Source organism: Ursus americanus, chromosome 2, assembly GCF_024610735.1.
Source record: "Ursus americanus isolate L20-20 chromosome 2, mUrsAme1.1.p, whole genome shotgun sequence".
Lineage (NCBI taxonomy): Eukaryota > Metazoa > Chordata > Mammalia > Carnivora > Ursidae > Ursus > Ursus americanus.
Window position 1 is genome coordinate 15,168,716 of NC_142128.1, and position 24,217 is coordinate 15,192,932.

A 24,217-nucleotide genomic window follows, 5' to 3' on the forward strand; every position below is an offset into this window, starting at 1 on the left:
TGCTCTTTTCACCTAGTAAACTTGTTTACTGATCCGTGGTCACTTTTGTATTTTAGCCATTCTTAAGTATATCATGGTGCACTCTTTTGTTATTGTTACGGATGATTTTTATTTGTTCCAGGTAATTTCATCGTATGTTAATGAGTTTAAGAGCAGGAACGATGCTGTATACACTAGTAATTTCCTGAATGTTCCCAGATGGACATGACTGAAATTCCACAAAAATTCCACAATTCATGAGACAAAGTGAAATAGCCTCAAACTTTATTTCCACTTCCTACTCCAATTATTTGAGAAGTAGGCAGGCAGTAGATACCATTCTCTGATCAGCAAACTCCTACTGCCGTAGTCAATCACTTGGAGAATCTACCCATGTGCATAAGGTATTTTCCTTAAAATGCGACCCCCCTCCCTTTCTATACAAACATTTCTTGAAAGATAAAGGCAAAAAGACATTTAGAAATGCTTCAGTTTTTTCTACTCTATTAGTCTGGAAGAAATAAAGAGATCAGCGAGTTCTGTATCATTTTTGGAGCCATCGTATTCAAGACTGCAGCTCGATTTAATATGAAGTTGAAGAGGATGGGTGAATAATTTGTTAGAGTGTATTCAAGACATTAAAGTTACAACTTCAATCACTGGAGAAACTAGCTCTACTACTTGAACTTGAAATGACTATCTAAAAACATCAAGGATAAATAGTGCACCTAAAATTCTATAGTTGTACCTTAATACAGAACCAAACTTATCAGCCAGCCAAAGCAATCTGTTTTTATCCCTTCCCCACTCATTAAAAACTTTGCTTTTATTTTCAGTTTTTTTTTTAAGATTTTATTTATTTATTTGACAGAGAGAGAGAGACAGCCAGTGAGAGAGGGAACACAAGCACGGGGAGTGGGAGAGGGAGAAGCAGGCTCCCAGCGGAGCAGGGAGCCCAATGTGGGGCTCGATCCCAGGACCCTGGGATCATGCCCTGAGCTGAAGGCAGACGCTTAACGACTGAGCCACCCAGGTGCCCCTTATTTTCAGTTTTAAAGAAAGCTTAGCTCATATACAGTAGTCTCTAATGAAGATTCCCTGAACCACCCCAGAATGAAAAAATGCTTTCTTCCACCAAATTCTTTCATGGAGGAACTCTTATATATGCTAGCAGGTGATTACCTTATGCTCCCACTGTAACTGGAACTGACCAGGGAGGCAAGAGGTACCTCTCTGATTGAAAGTAACTGAAAATTCCTAAGCACAGCAAAAAAAGCTTAACTTTCATAGTTAATAAAACAGGGCAGGTAGAACTGTGAAAACTTTCCTTATCACGGTCTTCAACAATTTCTGCATATATTCCTGAGACATCTGGTGATATCTTCAAGCCTTCAAAACCACCTAAATATTTTCAGTATTTTACTGCTAAATAATAGCACAATAAGTATTAAAATACTTATTTTAAACAATTTTCCCAGGATAAAAATATTTATGGAAAGCAAAGCACAGCACACAGATGATTGACTCTGGGCTATGAATTCCTTATGGTCATGACTTTCAACTAACATGGAATATTTCCAACTTGGTAATTATTAATGGAATAATTCTATGTTTCTGCTTTATCTCCCAATTGCTCTGAGAGCAGGGACTCAGTCTCAAAAGACACAGTACAGCCCAGATTAGGCCTGCCTCAACCCATGTAGCTCTGCTTTTATCTGTTTTATACTGGAATTCTGGGAAGATTTGTTTCAAAAAAGAGCTCAAATATTGTTATTTTGTTTCATTTTTAGGTCTAAAAAAAATACTTGTACCTTCCCGAAAATTAAAAGGACTCAGAATACCAAGTGTGGGCAAAGATGCAAAGCAACTACAACACATTCCTGTACAGTATAGCCATACACTAACGGTACAGCCACTGTGGAAAACAAGTATCTGTTAAGGACATGCAAATATAGAGATACAGATCTACCCTACGATCCCGCAATTCTACTCATTGGTATATACCCAAGAGAAATTAATGCTATGACCACCAATAGTGATGTACAGGAATGATCTTAGCAACTCTGTCCATAACGGCCCCAAACTGGGGCTTTACCTTGAGCATTATCGCCTTAATCCTTACTTGGACAGACTGGGGATGGGGAGGGAGGGTCTAACAGGCTTATTTTATACCACCTGAAGGAACCAGCATGAGAATATCTGGGCCAACATACAAGCACACAGACTGATATGCTTACCTAGGAATACAGGTGATTAGATATTAGTTATGGTCTATTTTCTGGAAAGAACAATAAACTATGATGCCAGCAGCTAGGGCTATAATTTTCTTTGAATCAATAAAAATAACCCAGAGCCAGTAGAGTGATAATACCTAATAATTTATAATCAATACCCTGTAAGCTAAATGCAGAAACGCAGCTGTTCCTTTCAAATTATCTACATCAGGAATCAATACTCACTGCACAAGTTCTATACACTGAAAAAAGAAATCAAGAAGACATTCCTTCATAAGAGGAAGCAGGGTACCTAAAGGAGAAGTACACGGTTTTATCTTTTCTTTCTTTTTTTTACAGGGGGTACACAGCACTTTTATAAATGAAAAAAAATAAATAAAACTTACTTACGCCCAACTTTTCCCCATAAGGAAATGCTACCTGAATTTAACAGTAGTTTCATTTTTGTATCCTTATTCTAGGTATATAAGTCATCAAATCACATTGTCAGATCAAGTCAGGGCACCCCAGTCACCACTTCATAAGAAAGGGGGAAAAAATGCAATGGTTTTAGAAGTATTTGAATCTAAGGAACTTCCTATACGGATTATGGATTAAGCTTCCAAATTGTGGAGCTCTCTACCCTTTTGCAAAAATCAAGATCCATCAGATGACAAAAGTACTACATGTTATAAAATATCATGGAAAACAGCACTAACCCTCTGAGACCAAGGCATAGACTCTAATTCTGACCTTTCCATCTAAATTTGAGTGAATCATTTTTACTTTCTGATTCAGTCTTTCTACCTGTAAAATGAAGGGGCTGGGTTAGATAGTCTTTATTTTTCTCTATCACTAAAAATTCCTAAATGCTTTGAATTCACCACTTGCTTACCAACATGTGATATGCTTCTCATATTAACCTTAATCCACACAAAAGCCAACTATCCTTATTAATAAAAATATCTAGAAATTAGAAATCAGGAGTCACTAAAATTGAATGATGGACATTAAGGTCTGAGGTCTGTGAAAAAGAACTTTCACTGCGATAAACTGGGCTTGCTTCCACCAAAAAAATTAAAAAGGCCACAATTCATAAATATACAAATGAATTAAATAAATGAAAGGGTCTATAATGAACTGGCTAGAGAATTTTTTAAAAAACTCATTGATGAAGTCCTATCTATTCCAAAAAAGAGCTGTAGTTTACACACACACACACACACACACACACACACACACACACACACAGATTTATTACTTGTATATAAAGAAAAATAATAATAACATCTACTCACTTTGACAGAGATACTCCTCCGGCTTTCCCAATCATCTCCTCATGATGTAATACTGAGTGGTTCCACGGAATATGAAGGAACTTTAGGAGTGTTCTCATCCACCGTTCCGGATGCAACACAAGTTGTTCATAGTGAACTAACATGCATTTTTTATAGCCAACCTCCATACACTGGTTATACATGGTCTCTATGGCACGATTCCACTTGGTCAAACAGTCTCTATAGCTGTTCAGGTCAAACCCAGCTATAGTAACTTTCCGAGAAATCATTGAATGTACTGATGCCCGGCCATCTCGGACCATCAGGAGAAATTTGGCATTGGGGAATAACCTAGCAAGGTAAGTTAAGGATTTCAGGGCAAAAGGATCTTTATTACATAAATAAGGAGCTGGTTCCCCATGCTTAACAATAATTTCTAGTAGGAAGGCTTGCATGGCAGAATCCAGCACTTCATCAGTGACACCAGCCTCATCCAAGCGTATTTTCTCTTTACTTGACCGTGACCACATCTGCTTCAGAGCGAGGATGCGGGGAATCACCCTGGTTTCCTCTCCACAGCGAATATCGGGGTGTGCATCTAGCATGGCCCTCATGAGTGTGGTTCCACTCCGAGGCACACCTCCAATAAATATTAAAGGCATATCTTTGTGATAGGCAAAGGTTTTATTGGCTTTGATGTCCAGGCCAGTTCGCACAGTGGTCTTTGTGCTCTCCAATTTGAGAGGCTGGCTACGTTCTTCTATTCGGTGATGGCATTCCATGGCGTGTTGGCCCAAGTAAAACACAGTCACAGAACTAATCACCAGACATGCCAATAGTAAGTTCTGCTTCAGTTTTCCAACCATCTTGATGTGGTTATCTTGTTATTAAACAGATAGTCTGCTCGAAATAATTTTCAGAAAATGTTCAGGCCATGGAGATTCTACCGCAGAAAGAGGATCAACATCTAATGGGAAAAGGAAAAAATTATTTTATCATCCCATTAAGACTGTTGACCAAAAAAAAGATTGTTTACAACTTAGTCATCAGTGACCACCATTATATTTTAGCTAGAAAGAAGCTGACGCAGTCTTAGATACTGCGATATTCTTAGAACACAAGTATACGCAAATGCAAGCAAAAAGAAATCATTTCTAATCAGAAACAGCTTTTCTTAATGTAACAATTCTGAAGCCATGTACCTTGCGCAGAATGGAAAAATAAAACTATTCCTATCAGTAAGTCATGAAAATATTTAATATGCCCAAGTATGTTTGGAGTCTAACCCAAGGCTCATCACTGATACTCAGATTTGCTTCACCCCTAAGAAGTCATTATCTCTACATTCTACTCGAAAGACAGATTGCAGAAGAAATATATGACTCCCAAAACTTTAACAAAGATTTAGTTTATTTATCCCGCAAGTTATTTATTTAGATACTACAGGCCAGATACCTGGGCTTGGCTGAGGATAAGCTTTGAAAAAGACAGCAGTGCAGTGACTTCTGCTCTCAGGAAACAAAGTCTCACGGACAGACAGATATGCAAACAATGACAAAATACAATCTGTGCCTTAGTAGAAATGAGCCAATGGGACAATGAGAGTATAATGAAAAGAAGCACGTAAGTCTGCCAGAGGAAGCTATAAAAGCCTCCTAGAAAATAAGGGGGAGGGGTAGTCTAAGCAGCAGGAACTTGTGTGCGAGTTCCTGTGCACGATGACATGACAGAACAGCGCATATTTAGGTGACCAGTTGTTCAGGAGAGCTGGTGAACAGTGTGCGAAGACAAGGATGCATGTGTGTCTGTGATCTAGTCTTCAGAAGGACAGGTAAGATTTAGACACACAGTTTTCTAAGCTGAAGACAGACATGACCAAAGATGTGGATGTGCAGAAGCAAAGGCATGTATGTAAAACATATCTACTACGTAAAATATACATATTATATGTAACTGTAAAACGCGCCTATTATGGAAACGCTAGTTTAGCTGCAGAGCAAGGATACACACAGTGAAGCACACAGCCATCAGACAACACCTAGACTAAAACAATGTACCCTGAACCCTCAGTGAGGAGGTGTGATGGTTAATTTTATGCGTCAACTTGGGTAGGCTATAGAGCGCAGTGTTTGTCAAACACCAAACACTGGTTTGGTCTCGATGTTGCTGGGAAGCCATTTTTTAGATATGATTAACAATTGAATAAAAAAGTGAATCAACAGACTCTGATTAAAGCAGACTATCCTTCATAATATGAATAGGCCTCGTTCAACAACTGAAGTCCTTAAGAGAAAAGACAGGTTTCCTGAAGAAAAAGGAATTATCTTCAAGACAGCAACATGGAAACTCTACCTCAATTTCCAGCCTTCTACCCTGCAGAATTTGGACTGAAGGTTAACATCAACTCTTATCTGCTAGACTGCTCTATGGATTTTAAAAATGCCAGCACCTCAATCACAGGAGCTAATTCCTTAAAATTTCTCCCTTTCATATGTCTCCTGACTAATAGTAAGTACACCTGGGGAAATGACTAGCTATACTAAAAAAAGAACACCTTCCAAGAGGCAGAATATCGCGCTATGGACTAGTGAGAAGGTAGGCAATTCTCCCCCAAAACCAATTAAAAGCAGGATGAAAAGGACAACCCTTGCAGTCCTCTGGAAATCAGCCAAAGGAATAAAACAACCTAAGTAGCATTTAGGCTTGAAAACTGCTAAATGTTGAGTAAGAACAATGAAAGTCTGTGGCATTCTTGCCGAAGACTATTCCCACTCCACCATCCACCCACTCAGCAGGACAGAGGTTCCGCAGAGCAGGGCAAGGCAGGGCAAACTATAAAGACCGGTGGCTTTGCTGCCAGGATCAAAGGGAGAGCACTCAGTTTGGAGAGGTGAGTAACACACGCTCAGCTGTGCTCTCAGTGTAAGTGATGTGCCAGGTAGCAGGTGAGCAAGAAGGACGAACTGGCAAGCTCAATGCCAACTCAGAGGTGCACGGAGGCAAAGAAGGGACATGAACTGTATGGTGACTAACATAATATAATAAAAAAACATTAAAAAAAAAAAGAAGGGACATGAAAGGAATAAGAGGAAAGTAAACACCAGTGCAGATTTGAAAATGCCCTGAACTTTGAATGTGCTCCTCTACCCACATGCAGATCCACTGGCAGAGGAAAAGTCGTACTGTCTTTAAGACGTTTGAGCACAGGGGCGCCTGGGTGGCACAGCGGTTAAGCGTCTGCCTTCAGCTCAGGGCGTGATCCCGGTGTTATGGGATCGAGCCCCACGTCAGGCTCCTCCGCTGTGAGCCTGCTTCTTCCTCTCCCACTCCCCCTGCTTGTGTTCCCTCTCTCGCTGGCTGTCTCTATCTCTGTCAAATAAATAAATAAAATCTTTAAAAAAAAAAAAAAAGACGTTTGAGCACAACCACTGTCCATTAAGCTATGCTGCCAGGAAGGCAACCCCTAGAAAGCCATGCTTAAAAATAAAAACAATTTTAAGTGTGTGTGTGTGTGTGTGTGTGTGTGTGTGTGTGTATCTATGACCAGCTCTATCAGCATACATTTATATGAAATGTCCATACAAGGCAAATTTAGAGACAGAAAGCAGAGGGTGGAAGCAGGAATTTAATGACAAATAGGCACGAAGTGACTTTCTGCAGTAATGGAAATGTTCTAAAACTGGACTGTTGTGACAGCTACACGACTCTATAAAATCCACTAAAAATCACTGAATTGGACACTTACAATGGGAAATCTTATCGTATATAAGTTATACCTCAACACAGCTGGGGTTTTTTGGTTTTCTTTTTTTTTTTTTTTTAAGAAAACTTTCCTAGAAAAATATTTTGATAGTCTTATCGTTGATAGTCTTATCTTTGATAATCTTAGTAGGATACACCAAGATCTGGTTTTTGTCTACTCGTGTATTCATTCTTTTAGCTGCATATCTGAACACATATTACTATGCCAGGCAATGTACTGTACTGTAAAGCTACATCAAAGAACCACCAAGTGCGAATAGGTTGAGATTAAAGGATCAGCTTAATAAGAAAAGACTGCAAAGAAAAAAGCAATGATTAAGAACATTGGAAGTGGGGCACCTGGGTGAATCAGTCGGTTAAGTGTCCCACTCTTTTTTTTTTTTTTAAGATTTTATTTATTTATTTATTTGACAGAGAGAGAGACAGCGAGAGAGGGAACACAAGCAGGGGGAGTGGGAGAGGGAGAAGCAGGCGTCCCGCCGAGCAGGGAGCCTAATGTGGGGCTTGACCCCAGGACCCTGGGATCATGACCTGAGCCAAAGGCAGATGCTTAACGACTGAGCCACCCAGGCGCCCCTAAGTGTCTGACTCCTGATTTCGGCTCAGGTCATGATCCCAGGGTCGTGAGATCGAGCCCTGCACTGGCTGCGCTCTGGGTGTGGAGCCTGTTTAAGATTCTCTCTCCCTCTCCCTCTGCCCCTCCTCCCCCCACCCCTGCGCTCTAAAACAAAAACACAAAAAAGAACATTGGTAGCAACATAACATTGAAATATCTATACAGAAAACTGTATCCATGATATAAAAGAAATGCTTAAGATGTTCTACCAGTATTCAATTTAAAAAGGGGCAGGTGGTAAGAAAAGAAAACAATGGAAAGAAAAGAGAGTAATACATAGAATGGAAAATTAAGAATAATAGAATAGTAACATTTTGAATGTTACTAGAATAACAACATTTTGGTCGAAAATTATATTACAAACACAAATGAAGAAAACATTGCTGAAATGGAAAAAAACTTTCTGTAGATGTAAGGACCAACATTTTTAAGCAAAATAAATGACAATAAACCCAATCTGGACACATTTTGGCAATTTCAAATATCCTTCAATCTCAAATGTGAAGAGAATACTTCTGTAGACTTTCAAAGGAAATAAGGACCAAAGGATCAAATAACAACCTGGCATCAGATGTCTCTATCACACTAAATGCTTATCCTCTGGTTTCCTAGTAGTCACCATTCTTTATTTTTCAAACTTGCTATAATGAACGTTTGTTACTCTTCTAAGTGAGAAAAGAAAGACATTTTTTAAATAATAGGGACAGGAGTGCCCGGGTGGCTCAGTCAGTGAAGTGTCTGCCTTTGGCTCAGGTCATGATCCCAGGGTCCTGGGACTGAGTCCTGCATGGGGTTCCCTGCTCAGCAGGGAGTCTGCTTCTCCCTCTATCCCTTCCCCCACTTGCTTGTGTGTATGTGTGTGTGCGTGCACACACGTGCGCTCTCTCTCTCTCTTTCCTTCTCACAAAAATAAATAAATAAAATCTTTTCAAATAAGAAGGAGAGACTATCTTTAAAAAATGACATTTAGGTAGAGATCTGAACAGCGAATAAGAATTAGGTAAAGTGAAGGGAAGAACATTCTAAGCAAAAGCAAGTGGATACACAAAAGTCCTCCAATGGAAAGCCATTTTAAAGCTCTTAAGGAGCAGGGTAAAGCAAGAGAAAAAGTGGGTGAATAATGCAACTGGAAAGATGGGCAGTGGTCAGACCATAAATCTTGTGGATCAGTTTAGGGATGTGAAATTTTATGACAGATGCAATCAGATGTGACTGATTTAAAGACTTTAAGCAGGGAGTTACTAATTCTATTTTAGGTTTATACAATCTCATTCTGGCCAAAACGATCTTGAAAAAGAACAATGCTGGAATATTCACAATTCCCAATCTCAAAACTTACTACAAAGCTACAGTAATGAAGACAATGCAGCACGGGCATAAAAACAAGCATACAAATGAATGGAATAGCATTACAAATCCAGAAATACACCTTTACATTTTTGGTCAAGTGAGTTTTCTTTTTTTGCATTAAGTTTTTAATTTTAATTCCAGTATAGTTAACACAGTGTTATATTAGTTTCAAATGTACAATATAGTGATTCAACAATTCTACACATTGCTCAGTGCTCATCATGGCAAGTGCACTCTTTAAGCCCCATCACGTATTTCACACATCCCCCACCCACTCTGGTAACCATCAGTGTGTTCTCTGTAGTTAAGAATCTGTTTCTTGGTTTGTTTCTCTCTCTCTTTTTTCCTTTGTTCATTTGATTTGTTTCTTAAGTTACACATGAGTGAAATCATATGGTATCTGTCTTTCTCTGACTTATCTTACTTAGCATTATACCCTCTAGCTCCATCCATGTTGTTGCAAAAGGCAATATCTCGTTCTTTATGGCTGAGTAATATTCCAGTGTGTGTGTGTGTGTGTGTGTGTGTGTGTGTGTGTGTATACACACACACATACCATTTCTTTATCCGTTCATCTACTGATGGCCATTGGGCTGCCTTCCTATCTTGGCTACGGTAAATAATGCTGCTATAAACATAGGGGTGCATGTATCCCTTTGAATTGTTTTGTTTTGTTTTTGTAATTTGGGATTAAGTGCCCAGTAGTGAGATTACTAGGTCCTATGGCAGTTCTATTTTTAACTTTTTGAGGAACATCCATACTGTTTTCTGCAGTGGCTGCACCAGTTTGCATTCCCACCAACAGTGCATAGGGCTCCTTTCTGTCCACACCCTTGACAACACTTCTTGTTTTCACATATTTTTTTATTTTAACCATTCTGACAGGTGTGGTGTGATATCTCATTGTAGTTTTGATTTGAAATTCCCTGATCATGAGTGATGTGGAGCATCTTCTGATGTGGTCAACTCATTTTTGACAGCATACTGAGACAAATGAGTGAGGAAGGAACACCCTTTTCAACAAATGGTACAGGGACAACTGGATATCCACATGTAAAAGAATGAAGCTGAATACCTGGCTCACAAAACTTCAGACAAAATGAGCTAGAGACTTACATGTCTGAGCTAAAACTATAAAACTCTAAGATTACAGAAGTGTAAATCTTTGTGGCCACAATTTCTTAGATACAAGACCAAAAGTACAAGAAACAAATTAAAAACAGTTGAATTAGACTTCATCAAAATTAAACACATTCGTGCTCCAAAGAACATCATCCTGAAAGATAAATCAAAGAATGGGAGAAAATATTTACAAATCATATATCTGATAAAGGACTCATAGCCAGAATATATAAAGAACTTTTATAATTCAACAATAAACACAAATAACCCAATTTTAAAAATGGGCAAAAATCTCTATAGACATTTCTCCAAAGAAGATATATAAATGGTTAACACGCACAGGAGATGTTCAATATTCTTCTTCTTCAGGAAAATGCAAATTAAAACCACTTCACACCCACTAGATGGCCACAATCAAAAACAAAGATAATAACAAGTATTGATGAAGATGTGGAGAAACTGGAATATATACTGCTCATATACTGCTAGTGGGTGGGACTGTAAAATGGTGCAGCCAATTTAGAAAAGTATGGCAGTTCCTCAAAAGGTTAAATGCAGAACTAACGTATGATCCAGCAATTCTACCCAAGTGAACTAAAAACATGTGCTCACAGAAAAACTTGTGCCACAGCATCATTATTTATAGCTAAAAAATAGCAACAACCCAAATGTCCACCAACTGACAAATGTATAAACAAAATATGGTATATCCAAACAACAGAGTATTATTCAGCCATAAAAGGACTGAAGTACTGATACACGATTTGATATAGACAAACCTTGAAAATATTATGCTAACTGATTAAAAGCAACTCATAAATGATCACATGATTCCATTTATATGAATGTCCAAAACAGGCAAATCTATACAGACAGAAAAATTAGTAGTTGCCTGGGGCTAAAGGGAAAGGGAAGATGAAAGTGACTACTACACAGTTTCTTTTTGAAACCTAGATTGTGGAGAATTTTTTGGTATGTGGTTACACTTCAATAATATTGTGTTAAAAAAAAACAACACCACTATGCACTTACTTGAATGGCTAAAATACAAAAACACTGACAATATCAAGTGCTGATGAGCATGAGGAGTAACTGGACTCAGACATTTCTGGGAACGCACAATGCCACATCTGACAAAGGGTTTGGTAGAGTCTAATAATGTAAACATATACTTACCATACAATCCATTAACTGTATTCCTGAGCATTTATCCTAGAGAAATGAAATCTATGTTTACACAAAACCTGCACATGAATGTCTATAGCAGCTCCATCCATAATCACCAAAAACTAAAAACAAACACAATGTCCCTCAATGTGTAAACTGGATAAACTACGGTAAATCCATTGCTGGAATACTACTCAGCAATAAAAAGGAACAAACTCTTGATACACACAACAACTTGGATGAATCCCAAAGACAGTATGTATACTGAATGAAAGAAGCCAGTCTCAAAATAATTCTATTCATAAAATAGTCTCAAAAAGGCAAAACAGGGGCGCCTGGGTGGCTCAGTCAGTGAAGCATCTGCCTTCGGCTCGGGTCATGATCCCAGGGTCCTGGGATGGAGCCCCACATTGGGCTCCCTGCTCTGCTGGGAGCCTGCTTCTTCTTCCTCTCCCACTCCCCCTGCTTGTGCTCCCTCTCTCATTGGCTGTCTCTCTCTCTCTGTCAAATAAATAAATAAAATCTTTAAAAAAAAGAAAAAAAAGGCAAAACAACAGCTCACTGGATGCCAGAAGCCTGTGACATTATTTTTTTTTAAGATTTTATTTATTTATTTATTTATTTATTTATTTATTTGAGAAAGAGAGTGAGTGAGAGAGAGAGCATGAGCAGGGTGGGAGGAACAAGAGGGAGAGGGACAACTAGACTCCCCACTGAGCAGGGAGCCCAATGCCAGGCCGATCCCAGTACCCTGGGATCATGACCTGAGCCAAAAGCCAACGCTGAACTGACTGAGCCACCAAGAGCCCCCAGAAGACTGTAACTTTAAAAGGATATAATACAATAAAGTTTTCTGGGATGATGGAATTATTCTGTGTCCTGACTGTGGTAGCTGTTCCACAAATCAATATATGTATTAAAATTCACAGAACTATGCACTAAAATAAAAAGTCTATATTACTGGATGATAATCTTTAAAACAAAAAAAATTAATCAAGAGAAATCTGAGAGGAAATGTGGGGGACGGGGAAAAAAGATGACTGAAGATCAAAAACAGGAGAGTTTATGATTCTGAATCTTCCAATTAATGCTTCTGATCAAATATTATTTAGTGTTGATAAATTCAGTGGTAATAGGTATACATTAAATAAATAATGGATTTTACTGAGAAGAGCAAAGAAATGATCCCAGAAAAATTATCTCATGTTTTCCATTTTATGAACCCTGAGATTAAATAAAAATTCATTTAAATTTGAACAATGCACTGTATGGTGACTAACATAATATAATAAAAAATCATTAAAAAAATAAAATAAAATAAAAAATAATAATAAATCTGAACAATGCAAACAAAACTTACTTAGTGAAGCAAAGAGAAGTGCTCTTAGGGAAGCAATTAACTCTAATAATGGTTGGTTTCATTTTAGATAGTTATACAGGAATGATTCCTCTAGCACATTTCATTTGTTTGTAGGGTGGCAGATGCATAATGCATGTTGTATGAGAGAAGAGCAGTAATCACTAAGAAATCACTTGAAAATGGCAAAGCTTTTTGGTAAAATTTAGTACTATATGTCTTGTAAATTACATTTAACTTACCAACTTCTGACTTCACTATGTGATAAATGAGTCTTCTTTCAAAAATTACTTGAGCAACAATTTAAAATTCAATTGCACAAAACAAGATATTAATAAACCAAATCTTCCCCAAGCATATATCAGATACAAAATGTTCACCAACCAAAAGCTAACATGACAAAACCACTAAGTTGCTATAGTAGCAACCAACAGTATCTGATAACTTCACATTAAAATATCCCAAATTCTCAGTAAAATACATAAAAAGCCAAAAACTGTAAATATATCAACATATTTCTGTGTCTAGAAACATACTTATAAAAGCATCTCAATGGCTGCATAATACTTTACTGAAAGGATCTATAACCAAACTAATCTGAGTCTGCTCCTCGGTAAGTTAAAGGTAGAGACTACACCAAAAGTGGAGTTGTCAGAGAAACTATTTGCAGCAAATAAGGAGATCATGAAGAATAACTTCCAAAGCAGTGAATCCCTGAGTAGGGGTGAGTGGGTTCCTTTTATTTAGGGTTAGAACAAATATTCAGAAAGGGAAGCTCTGTCATCACATATAAATGTGGGTACTCTCTTACTTAGAAAACAGGCCTATACATACATCCTCTGTTATGTTATTGAAGCTGGTGCTCCTCCTAGGATGGAGACGTTAACATTACAAGGAAGCAGAGGTAACTGTCAAAGGGGCTATGCGCATGCTCTGAGAACTTGTATAAACTGGATGGGGCTTGGGGCTCCTTATCTCAGGAAAGGAATGCAGGGCTTCGCTTGCTTATGAAACAGCACTGGAATTTTGTACCACTGATTTATTGTCTCTGATATGGTTAGGCTATTTCCTGGCCTGGTAGAGACTTAAGTTTTTGCATTCCCTTTGTTCCCTTAAAATTCTTAACTACTGGGGTGGCCTGGGTGGCACAGTTAGTTAAGTGACATCTCTTGATTTTGGTTCAGGTCATGATCTCAGGGTCGTGAGACCGAGCCCTGCCTGGGCTCTGAGCTCAGCGTGGAGTCAGCTTGAGAGTCTCTTCCCTTCTCCCTCTGCCCTTCCACTTGTGCTAGCTCTCTCTCCAAAATACATAAATCTTAAAAAAACAAAACAAAACAAAACAAAAAAACTTAACTACTTAGGGTTTTGCATTTCTTTGTAATTCTGATCTCCAAAAAAGTTCTGCAAGAAGTGTGCTTGGGCAAGTAGGGCACAGATCATGGGTCAGGGGAATGGCTGGGGGTTTAAAATGGCCTCTCAGTATCACAAAGGTTATATCTTTATTTTTCTGGGGGCCCCTAACTCTTTCTGCTTACAGATCTATCAACATTTATCTGTTCAATTCTCTGTTATTATTTACTTGTTTTTAAGCTTTCATGACTATGAATAACACCGTGATAAATATTCTCGTATAAACAAACATCTTTGCACATGTAATTATTTTCTTAAGCTAAATTTTTAAAAGAGGAATTGCTAGGTCAAAGCGTGTGGAATATTGAGTGTGGGATATGCTTGATTTTAAAGCATTTAATAAATATTTGATTCATATCCTTCTCATACCCTACATCCAAATCTGATTTTTAAAAAATCTGTTGGCTCTATCCTCAAAATACAGTCACAATCCGACCACTTCTCAACACTTCATTTGCACCACCAGCATCTCTTAGCAAGAGTATGGAAAGGTATCCTTACTTCTACTCCTGTCCCCTAGAGACTATTCTCAACTCAGTAGCCAGAGGGATCTTTTTAAATTTAGTCAGAACACATCATTCCTCTGCTCACCGCCCAGTATTGTTTTTCAAAATAGTCTTGAAAAGGCTTAAGACATCCAACACTAAATCTGTGTTAAATTTCTCTTTTTCTACTGATTTTGTCAAGAAATCTCTATAGGCATCAAAAATAACACTGACAGAGGTCAGGACAATATATCTTATTGTTCAAAGTAATTGAAAAGACAACTCTTAAATTAGAAGTTTCATAAGGACTAAAATGAAGGGATAATGCTACATATCCAAGCATACTTGATAACTGTGTCATCACAATTTGGATTTTTTTCAAATTTTCATTTTTGTTGTATTTTAAATCAAATATTGTCTTCCCCAACACATTAGGGAGAAAAAAGTATGTTCTTTATCCCCTTCAAGATGTTTGAAAGACCTTGTAAGGATTATTAAAATTGAAAAGAAAGAGATTTTGGCTTTCCCGGAAACATTCTCTTCAAAGGTCGCTTTTAATTTTATCATGTATATTTTATTTACTCCAGAAAATTTTAAGCTCAGAAATTCAGAGTCCTTGTCTAGGTTTCATCCCCTACCACAGCACGCATAACAGAGCATGAGGTCACACGTTGTACACTGAGTCTTCAGAAAGCATCGGTAAACCAACTGAACTGGGAAGTACATTGCTCTAGAAGAGAGACGCTGGGGAAATGAGGTCTCTACTCACACCCTGATATGAATTCTCTTCATTCTTTTTTTTAAAAAAGTAGCCCTATAATTTAAGTAGAAAGTACAGCAAAAGCTGGTCTGACCATTACCCTTATATATTCAACCACTATGCACATGCACATACACACACACACACACAAAGACACACAAAAGCACCTGCACGTGCACCCACACACACAGGCCTTTGTCCATTACCTAAAACTCTATTTCGCTAATTTTCAAACAAGCAGTATCAGTATTTTCTCAACTGGGACATTTACAGAGCCGAGGCTGAGCTAGAGAAGAACACCAAAAAGTTCAGTCTCGTTTTTATCTCTGGAGGAAAGAAAAAGCATTAAACACTGCAACAAACATATCTGAGAAATCACTATTAATAGGACCACTGTTTCTCGGCAAGCCAAATGAAAGACTCCCAGAAATGAAAGACTCCCTAGAGAAAAAACAGTGTTGACATTATGCTTCCCTACTTAGATCTTTACAAATTTTATAAAGATTTCGAATCAAAAACAGTTATCAGTCAACAGAAGTAGGGGTATAGAGGTCAGTAGTCAGAAAGGCTGCACCAAACACTCAGTGCACACACACAGGCCCAGGCAGGAGCACTCATGAGCACATACGTCACACCCTGCTTTTATGATCAGGAAAATGGCCGTGTGCTAGGTCCAAAGAGATGATGAGCAAATGTCCTAGGAAAAGATATATTAATGATCCCCTAAAAACTTTCCTTACAATATTACTTGTTAGCTACTTTCTGCTTATGCCTATTCATGATATTAACCAATATAGCAAGCAGCAACAGCCAATGCCACATGGCCTGCTGTCTAAAGTCTGTTTCATAGTGGGTTTCTCTATTCTCTAAGTTTTTTAGCAAAAGGAAACATAATTACATCATGCCTTTAAACCTGCCAATTAATATGTGTCCAGGGGTTAATGTAAATTACAGCTTTGCCATTCTGCAGAACTTCCAGTAAACAGACCACTGTTCCAAGACCAATTCTTATGTCAGCTCATTGAGTACCAAAATGGGAACACCTTTTTCTTGCCATATATTGGGGTCTGCCGCTAGAACCACTGACAACAAATGGAAAATGGCAAAAAGAATATGGTATACACAGCTGATGATCTTTGGGAAGAATACTGGAATCCATCTTCTTTAAAGAGCAGATTTTGTTTTCAATAAACCCCATGGTCAAGAGGGAAAAGACCTAGTCAAATACAAAGAACTGGACCTAATGTCTATGACATAAATAGACACAAAAGCACAGGTGAAACTCAAACACAGCATTTTCAATGGTTCAAGTGAAATAAAATGATGTCTGGGAATTGCTTCAAAAATATCCGACAGCAGATATAAGAGTGGGGAGGGGAGTTATATACAAAATTAGATGGCTATGAGTTAATAACTACTAAAGCTGAGTGATGAGTACTTGAGAACTCATTTTCTCTATTTTTGGTTATGATTGAAAATTTTCATAATAAATGGTTAAAATGAAGTAAAACAAAATAGAAAGTTTAAGTTGCCAAATTCTAAACTCCTCAGATCTGTAAATCAGAGAGTCATCGTAGGCTAACCATTCCACAAGAAAAGAACTAGAAAAAAAACACAACCACATGGTGGCTTAACAACATCTACTAAACAACCAATAGGTCAATGAAGAAATCAGAGGAAATAAAAAATACATGGAGACAAATAAAATGGAAACACAATGATCCAAAACTTTGGAACACAGCAAAAGCAATTCTAAGAAGGAAATGTACAGCAATACAGGCCTACCTCAAGAAACAAGAAAAATCTCAAACAATCAAAACTTACACCTAAAGAATTAGGAAGAAAAAGAACAAACAAAGCCCAAAGTTAATATGAGGAAGGAAATAATCACAGCAAAATTAATTAAATCAAGACAAAAAGCCCACAAAAGATCAATGAAACCAAGAGCTGGTTCTCTGAAAAGGTAAGCAAAATTGATAAACCTTTAGCCAGACTCTTCAAATAAAAAAAGAGAAAGAACTCATATACATAAAATGAGAAATGAAAGAGGAGAAATAACAACCAACACCACAGAAAGGATTCTAAGAAATTACTATGAAAAATTATATACCAACAAAACCACCTAGAAGAAACGGATAAGTTCCTAGAAACATACAATCTTCCAAAACTGAATGATGAAGAAGTAGAAAATTTGAACACATCATTTATAATAACAAAACCGAATCAGTAATCAGAAACTCCCACCAAACAAAGTCCAAGGCCAGATGGTTTCACTGGTGAAATCTACCAAACACTTAAAGAAGACTTAATACCTATTCTTCTCAAACTATTCCAAAAACAGAAGAGGGAGGAAAACTCCCAAATACACCCTACAAGGCCAACATTACCCAGACCCAAAACCAGACAAAGACACTACAGGAAAAGAAAACTATATGCCAATACCTCTAGTGAACATAGATGCAAATATCGTCAATAATGTTTAAGCAAACTAAATTCAACAACACAGTAAAAAAATCATTCACCACACTCAAATGGGATGTAGAATGGTTCAATTCAAAAATGTAGTTGCCCGGGTAGTTCAGTGGGTTAAGTGTCTGCCTTTGGCTTGGGTCATGATCCCAGGGTCCTGGAACTGAGCCCGACATCGGGCTCCCTGCTGAGTGGAAAGCCTGCTTCTCCCTCTCCCTCTGCCTGCCACTCTCCCGTGCTGTGCTCTCTCTCTGTCAAATAAATAAAATCTTAAAAAAAAAAATTTAAAATGTGATACATTAACAAGAGAAAGGATAAAAACCATATCATCATGTCAACAGATTCAGAAAAAGCATTTGACAAAATACAACATCCATTAATGATGAAAACTCTCAACAAAGTGGATCTACAGGGAACATACCACAACATAAAAGTGGATCTACAGGGAACATACCACAACATACCACAAAGGCCATAAGTGAAAAACCCATAGCTAACATCATACTCAATGGTGAAAAACCGAGAGTTTTCTCCTAAGATCAGGAACAAAACAAAGATTTCCACTCTCATCACTTTTATCCAACATAGTACTGGAAGTCCTAGCCACAGCAATCAGATATGAAAAATAAATAAAAGGAATTCAAATTGGTGAGAAAGATACAATACTGTCACCATTGCAGACATTTCTCAATATAGAAAACCCTAACAACTCCCTCAAAAAACTGTAAGAACCAAAAAAGGAATTCAGTAAAGTTGCAGAATATAAAACTAATACACATAATCTGCTGCATCTCTGTACACTAACAACAGTTAGTAGAAAGAGAAAATAATCTCATTTTCAATTGCACCAAAAAGAATAAATTATCTAGATGTAAATTTACCCAAGGAAGTGAAAGACCTATACTCTATAAACTGTAAGACATTGATGAAAGAAACAGAAGACAATACAAACAAACATAAAGACACAACTATGCTCATGGACTGGAAGAATTAATATTGCTAAAATGTCCATACTACCTAAAGCAATCTATAGATTTAATCCTTATCAAAATACTAATAGTATATTTCACTGAACTAGAACAATCTCAAAATTCATATGGAACCACAAATAACCCAAAAAGATAAAGCAGCCTTGAGGAAGAACAAAGCTGGAGGTATCACAAATCTCAGATTTGAAGGTATACTACAAAGCTATACTAATCAGGGGCGCCTGGGTGGCACAGTCGTTAAGCATCTGCCTTCGGCTCAGGGCGTGATTCCCGGCATTCCGGGATCGAGCCCCACATCAGTCTCCTCCGCTGGAAGCCTGCTTCTTCCTCTCCCACTCCCCCTGCTTGTGTTCTCTCTCCCTGGCTGTCTGTCTCTGTCAAATAATAAATAAAAATCTTTAAAAAAAAAAAAAAGCTATACTAATCAAAACAGTATGGTCCTGGCACAAAACAGACACATGGATCTGCATACAGATCTGAATGCAACAGGATAGAGAGCCCAGAAATAAAACTGTGCTTACATGGTCAATTAATCTATGACAAAGAGGCAAGAATATACAATGGGGAAAAGACAGTGTCTTCAATAAATGGTGATGGGAAAACTGGACAGCTACCTGCGAATGAATAAAACTGAATCACTTTCTTACACCATACATAAAAATAAACTCAAAATGGATTAAAGACCTAAATGTGAGACCTGAAACCATAAAACATCTAAAAGAAAACATAAGCACAAATCTCATGGACATCAGCCTTAGCAACATATTTATGAATACGTGTCTGCAGGTAAGGGAAACAAAAACAAAAATAAACTACTGGGACTACACCAAAATAAAAAGCTTTTTCACAACAAAGGAAACCATCAACAAAACAAAAAGACAATGTACTGGATGGAAGAAGATAGTTGCAGATGATATACCCAATACGGGGATAATACCCTTATTATAAGGGGTTAATACCCAAAATATAAAAAGAACTTATACAATTCAACACCAAAAAGAACAAACAATTAAAAAATGGGTAGAGGACCTGAATAGACATTTTCCTAAAGAAGACATACAGATGGCCAACAAACACATAAAAGATGCTCAACATGACTAATCATCATGGAAACGCAAACTAAAACCACAATGGGATATTACCTCACACCAGTAAGAATGGCTATTACCAAAAAGACAAGAAACAACAAGTGTTAGTGAAGACGTGGAGAAAAGGGAACCCTCATGCACTGTTACTGGGAATGTAAATAGGTGCAACCAATAGGCAACCACTGTGGAAAACAGTATGGAGGTTCCTCAAAAAAATTAAAAATAGATTCTCATTTAATCTGGTAATTCCACTACTAGGTATTTATCCACAGAAAATGAAAACACTAATTCAAAAAGATACATACACCCCTAAGTTTATTGTAGCACTATTTAAAAGGGACAAAATATGAAAGCAGTCTATCAACAGATGAATGGAAAAGATGTGGTACATACATACAAGTATGTATTATCTGTGTGTGTGTACGTGTGTGTGTGTATGATGTAATAATAGTCAGAAAAAAGAATGAGATCTTTCCATTTGCAACATGGATGGACCTAGAGGGCATTATTGAAGTTAAATAAATCAGAAGAAGACAAATAACCATGCAATTTCACTTACACAAAGAATGTTAAAAAACAACAAATGAAAAAACAAAAACAGACTCATAAATACAGAGAACTGGTGGTTGCTAGAAAGGAGGGATGGGCAAAACAGGTGAAAGGAATTAAGAAGGTAGAAAAACTTTCATTTATAAAATAAATAAGTCACAGAGATAAAAAGTACAACATACTGAATATAGTCAATAATATTGTAATAACGTTGTATGGTAATGGATGGTGACTACACTCATCATTGTAAGCACTGAGTAATTCATAGAATTGTCAAATCACTATGTTGTGGAAAAAATGAGAGAGAAAGAAAGAGATAAAACAAGAAAAAGACTCTTAATTACAGAGAACAAACTGATGGTTACCAGAGGGGAGATGGGTTTGGAGGATGGATTAAATAGGTGATGGGGATGAAGGAAAGAGCTCATCATGATGAGAACTGAGTGATGTATGGAATTGCTGAATCACTATATCGTATACCTGAAACTAATATAACACTGTATGTTAACTAACTGGAATTAAAAATTTTTAAAAAATCACCGTGCTGTACACTTGAAACTAGCACAACACTGTATGTCAACTATACTTTGACAATTAAAAAAATCTATATCTATATCTATATCTATATCTATATCTATATCTATATCTATATCTATATCTATATCTATATCTATCACGGGCCTGTGGCACCCTTCCCGGCACTCCTCCCATGCAGCCTGCCCCCATTCAGGACCACTCTCCATCCATACAAGGCACCTCCACACTTGCCCTCCACTCATGTTGCTACCTCTAATGTCATGCCCGTTTCTCTGTTTTAGACACGCCTCCTCAGTGTTCTTTTCCTATCCCCCTCACCCCTAAAATCAATTGTTCCAACTTCTGTAACCTCAAGCACTTGGTAACAACACGTTGGTTTGTATATTCATGCACTGTTCTGCGGTTAGTTTACCCCACTAGATTATAAACTCCTTTAAAGCACAAATTAAAATACATTCATTATCATGCAATGAGTGCATGAACATCAGATAAAATATAAAAGAAAATACAGAAAATAATAAACATCTAGTGAAATCTTCTCAAACCTCTGTGAAATACCTACAATGTCAAGTGAAACAAAGCAAATGTTCAACAAATGTCAAAAATGAAGGAAGGAACTACAAATAAACAAAAACAAAGTAATCTGGAAGTCATAAAAATTTTTGCAATTTCAATCATTATCCCTATAATAGGATTTTTTAAACCGAATGTACAAAATTTATAGCAGGTACAAAAAATAGTTTTTCCAAGACTTCAGGAAAACAGCCACACAAATATTAAAGTATTAACAAAACTTCTAACTCTTATGATACTAATAGTAAAGAAAAAACAGCCTCAACTATGTACACAAATTTAATATGCTTCAAAAGCAAACATCACAAAACAGTGACAATTGTTTAATTTATGGTATTGGGTTCGCTCATCCACATTCCTACACTCACCCTGCTTCATCAATAGCTACCTTGTACTTATATTCTGATGCCTCTCAACTGTACTTGCAACCAAGGCTTGTATCCCGCATCTCAAACCTGATTATTCAAAGGCAAAGGCACGGGGCGCATGGGTGGCACAGAGGTTAAGCGTCTGCCTTCGGCTCAGGGCATGATCCCGGCGTTATGGGATCGAGCCCCACATCAGGCTCCTCCGCTATGAGCCTGCTTCTTCCTCTCCCACTCCACCTACTTGTGTTCCCTCTCTCGCTGGCTGTCTCTCTGTCGAATAAATAAATAAAATCTTTAAAAAAAAAAAAAAAAAAGAAGTGATCTTTCTAAAATGTAAACATACTCACGACACTCACCTGCTTAAAACCTTTCAAGACCTTCTACTTCCTCAAAACAAAATCCTCAACACAACATATTAGGCCCTTCCTGATCTAGCCCTTAGCCTCATCTTTCATCACTCCCCATCTCCAACACTCCCCTACACATACACACTCACCCAGTGCGGCTTGCATCTCTTTACTCATAACTCTGACTCATCCTTCAACATTCAGTTTCAATGAGAGCTCTTCTAGGAAGTTTTCTTGACAGCTTTCTGCCTCGTATGACATAGGTGTCCTTCATAGCACTCTGGTACTCACCCACGTCGTACTGCTTCTTACATGGTTAATCTGTTCCTTTCTTCAGGGGATTGTGAAGTTCTTGAAAATAGGGACTTCTGATAAGTCAATGGCTTCTTGACTGCCAATAAGTTAAAGTAACTAGATTCTGTGAGAGTTAATTAGTTGTAAGTTCTAGGAAGGTAGGGACCATATCATCTTTCCAGTTTCCCCCACAGCACGTAACATAAAAGATATTTGCATACGGAGCACTCAATAAATATGCATCGAGAGACTTCACTAAAACTCTTTCTCACTAAAACTTCAGACACCTAACATTTTCCTATGATTAGAATACTGATCTTCTGTTTCCAATGTTAAAATACAGTTTTTCACTATGTTCAGAAAGAGTAACATTGCGGGGCGCCTGGGTGGCACAGCGGTTAAGCGTCTGCCTTCGGCTCAGGGCGTGATCCCAGCGTTATGGGATCGAGCCCCACATCAGGCTCCTCCACTATGAGCCTGCTTCTTCCTCTCCCACTCCCCCTGTTTGTGTTCCCTCTCTCGCTGGCTGTCTCTATCTCTGTCGAATAAATAAATAAAATCTTTAAAAAAAAAAAAAAAAAAAAGAAAGAGTAACATTGCAAAATTCACCTCTTGTTTTTTCTCCTCTGACCCTTGTTCTGCTAATCCATTCTGTTTACTGATCAGTTTATTTCATCTACCTCTATTATTTCACACTCTCATTGATGACTGAATCAAATCTTAATTTTTGTAATCCCTTAGACACAGTGCAAAAATCAGAATGTAAAGTAATATTTCTGTCCTAGAATCATTGAACATAGGAGGAAACTGAAGTTCAGAAAGGATAACTCATGTAAAGTGTCTATCAGTACTTGGCAAATTATTGATCAAGCTGGAATCCAGGTCGACTCGGAAACTGCAACAGCTATTCCATGGTGCTGCCCAGGCATTAGGCTTGGCAGGAACAAAAAGACATGTATGTAGCAAGTATGGTTCAAATTAGGTGAATATAAGACTATGTAATATTGCTACAAGCCTTTCGTTAGCAAGCATATGGTTTTAAAAATATACCCAGCTTCTGAATTATGCTATTATCAACATCTCAGATCTAATTAGATGCTAGAAGAAAACTCTAAATCCATGCATGCATTGTGCTTCATTTGCGTTAATAAGCATCATATGCACATTTACATACTTTCTGCTAATCCCTGAAGGTATCATCTAGATGGGATTAAGAATGGAGAACTAGGGCTGGTCCTAAGAGATAACAGACATACATGGAGGACAGAAATTAGCATGGCAATCAGCTCAACCTTTCCTGTGGTTTTTATTAGTTTAGTTTGGCTTTAGCACAGTCATTCTCACATGTAAATAAGTTCCACTTCTGTCATGAGAAATTATGCCTCTGACAGAAAGTTACTCAGAGCTGGAATTCCGTGGTCTCTATAAAAATCTGGGCATCGGGGCGCCTGAGTGGTGCAGGCGGTTAGGCGTCTGCCTTCAGCTCAGGTCACGATCCCAGATTC

At 37.7% G+C, this 24,217-nt stretch overlaps 1 protein-coding gene across 2 annotated transcripts in view; it reads right to left on the reverse strand.

The window, feature by feature from the left end:
- The window catches only part of TPST1 (tyrosylprotein sulfotransferase 1), a 165,704-nt gene that overhangs the window by 110,546 nt on the left and 30,941 nt on the right, over positions 1–24,217 (reverse strand). For both annotated transcript variants that reach the window (XM_045786125.2, XM_045786121.2), the window contains exon 2: positions 3,491–4,436. In XM_045786125.2, coding sequence (XP_045642081.1) covers positions 3,491–4,335 — 845 coding nt within the window. In that variant the 5' untranslated portion in view covers positions 4,336–4,436. The remainder of the gene's footprint in view (positions 1–3,490; positions 4,437–24,217) is intronic.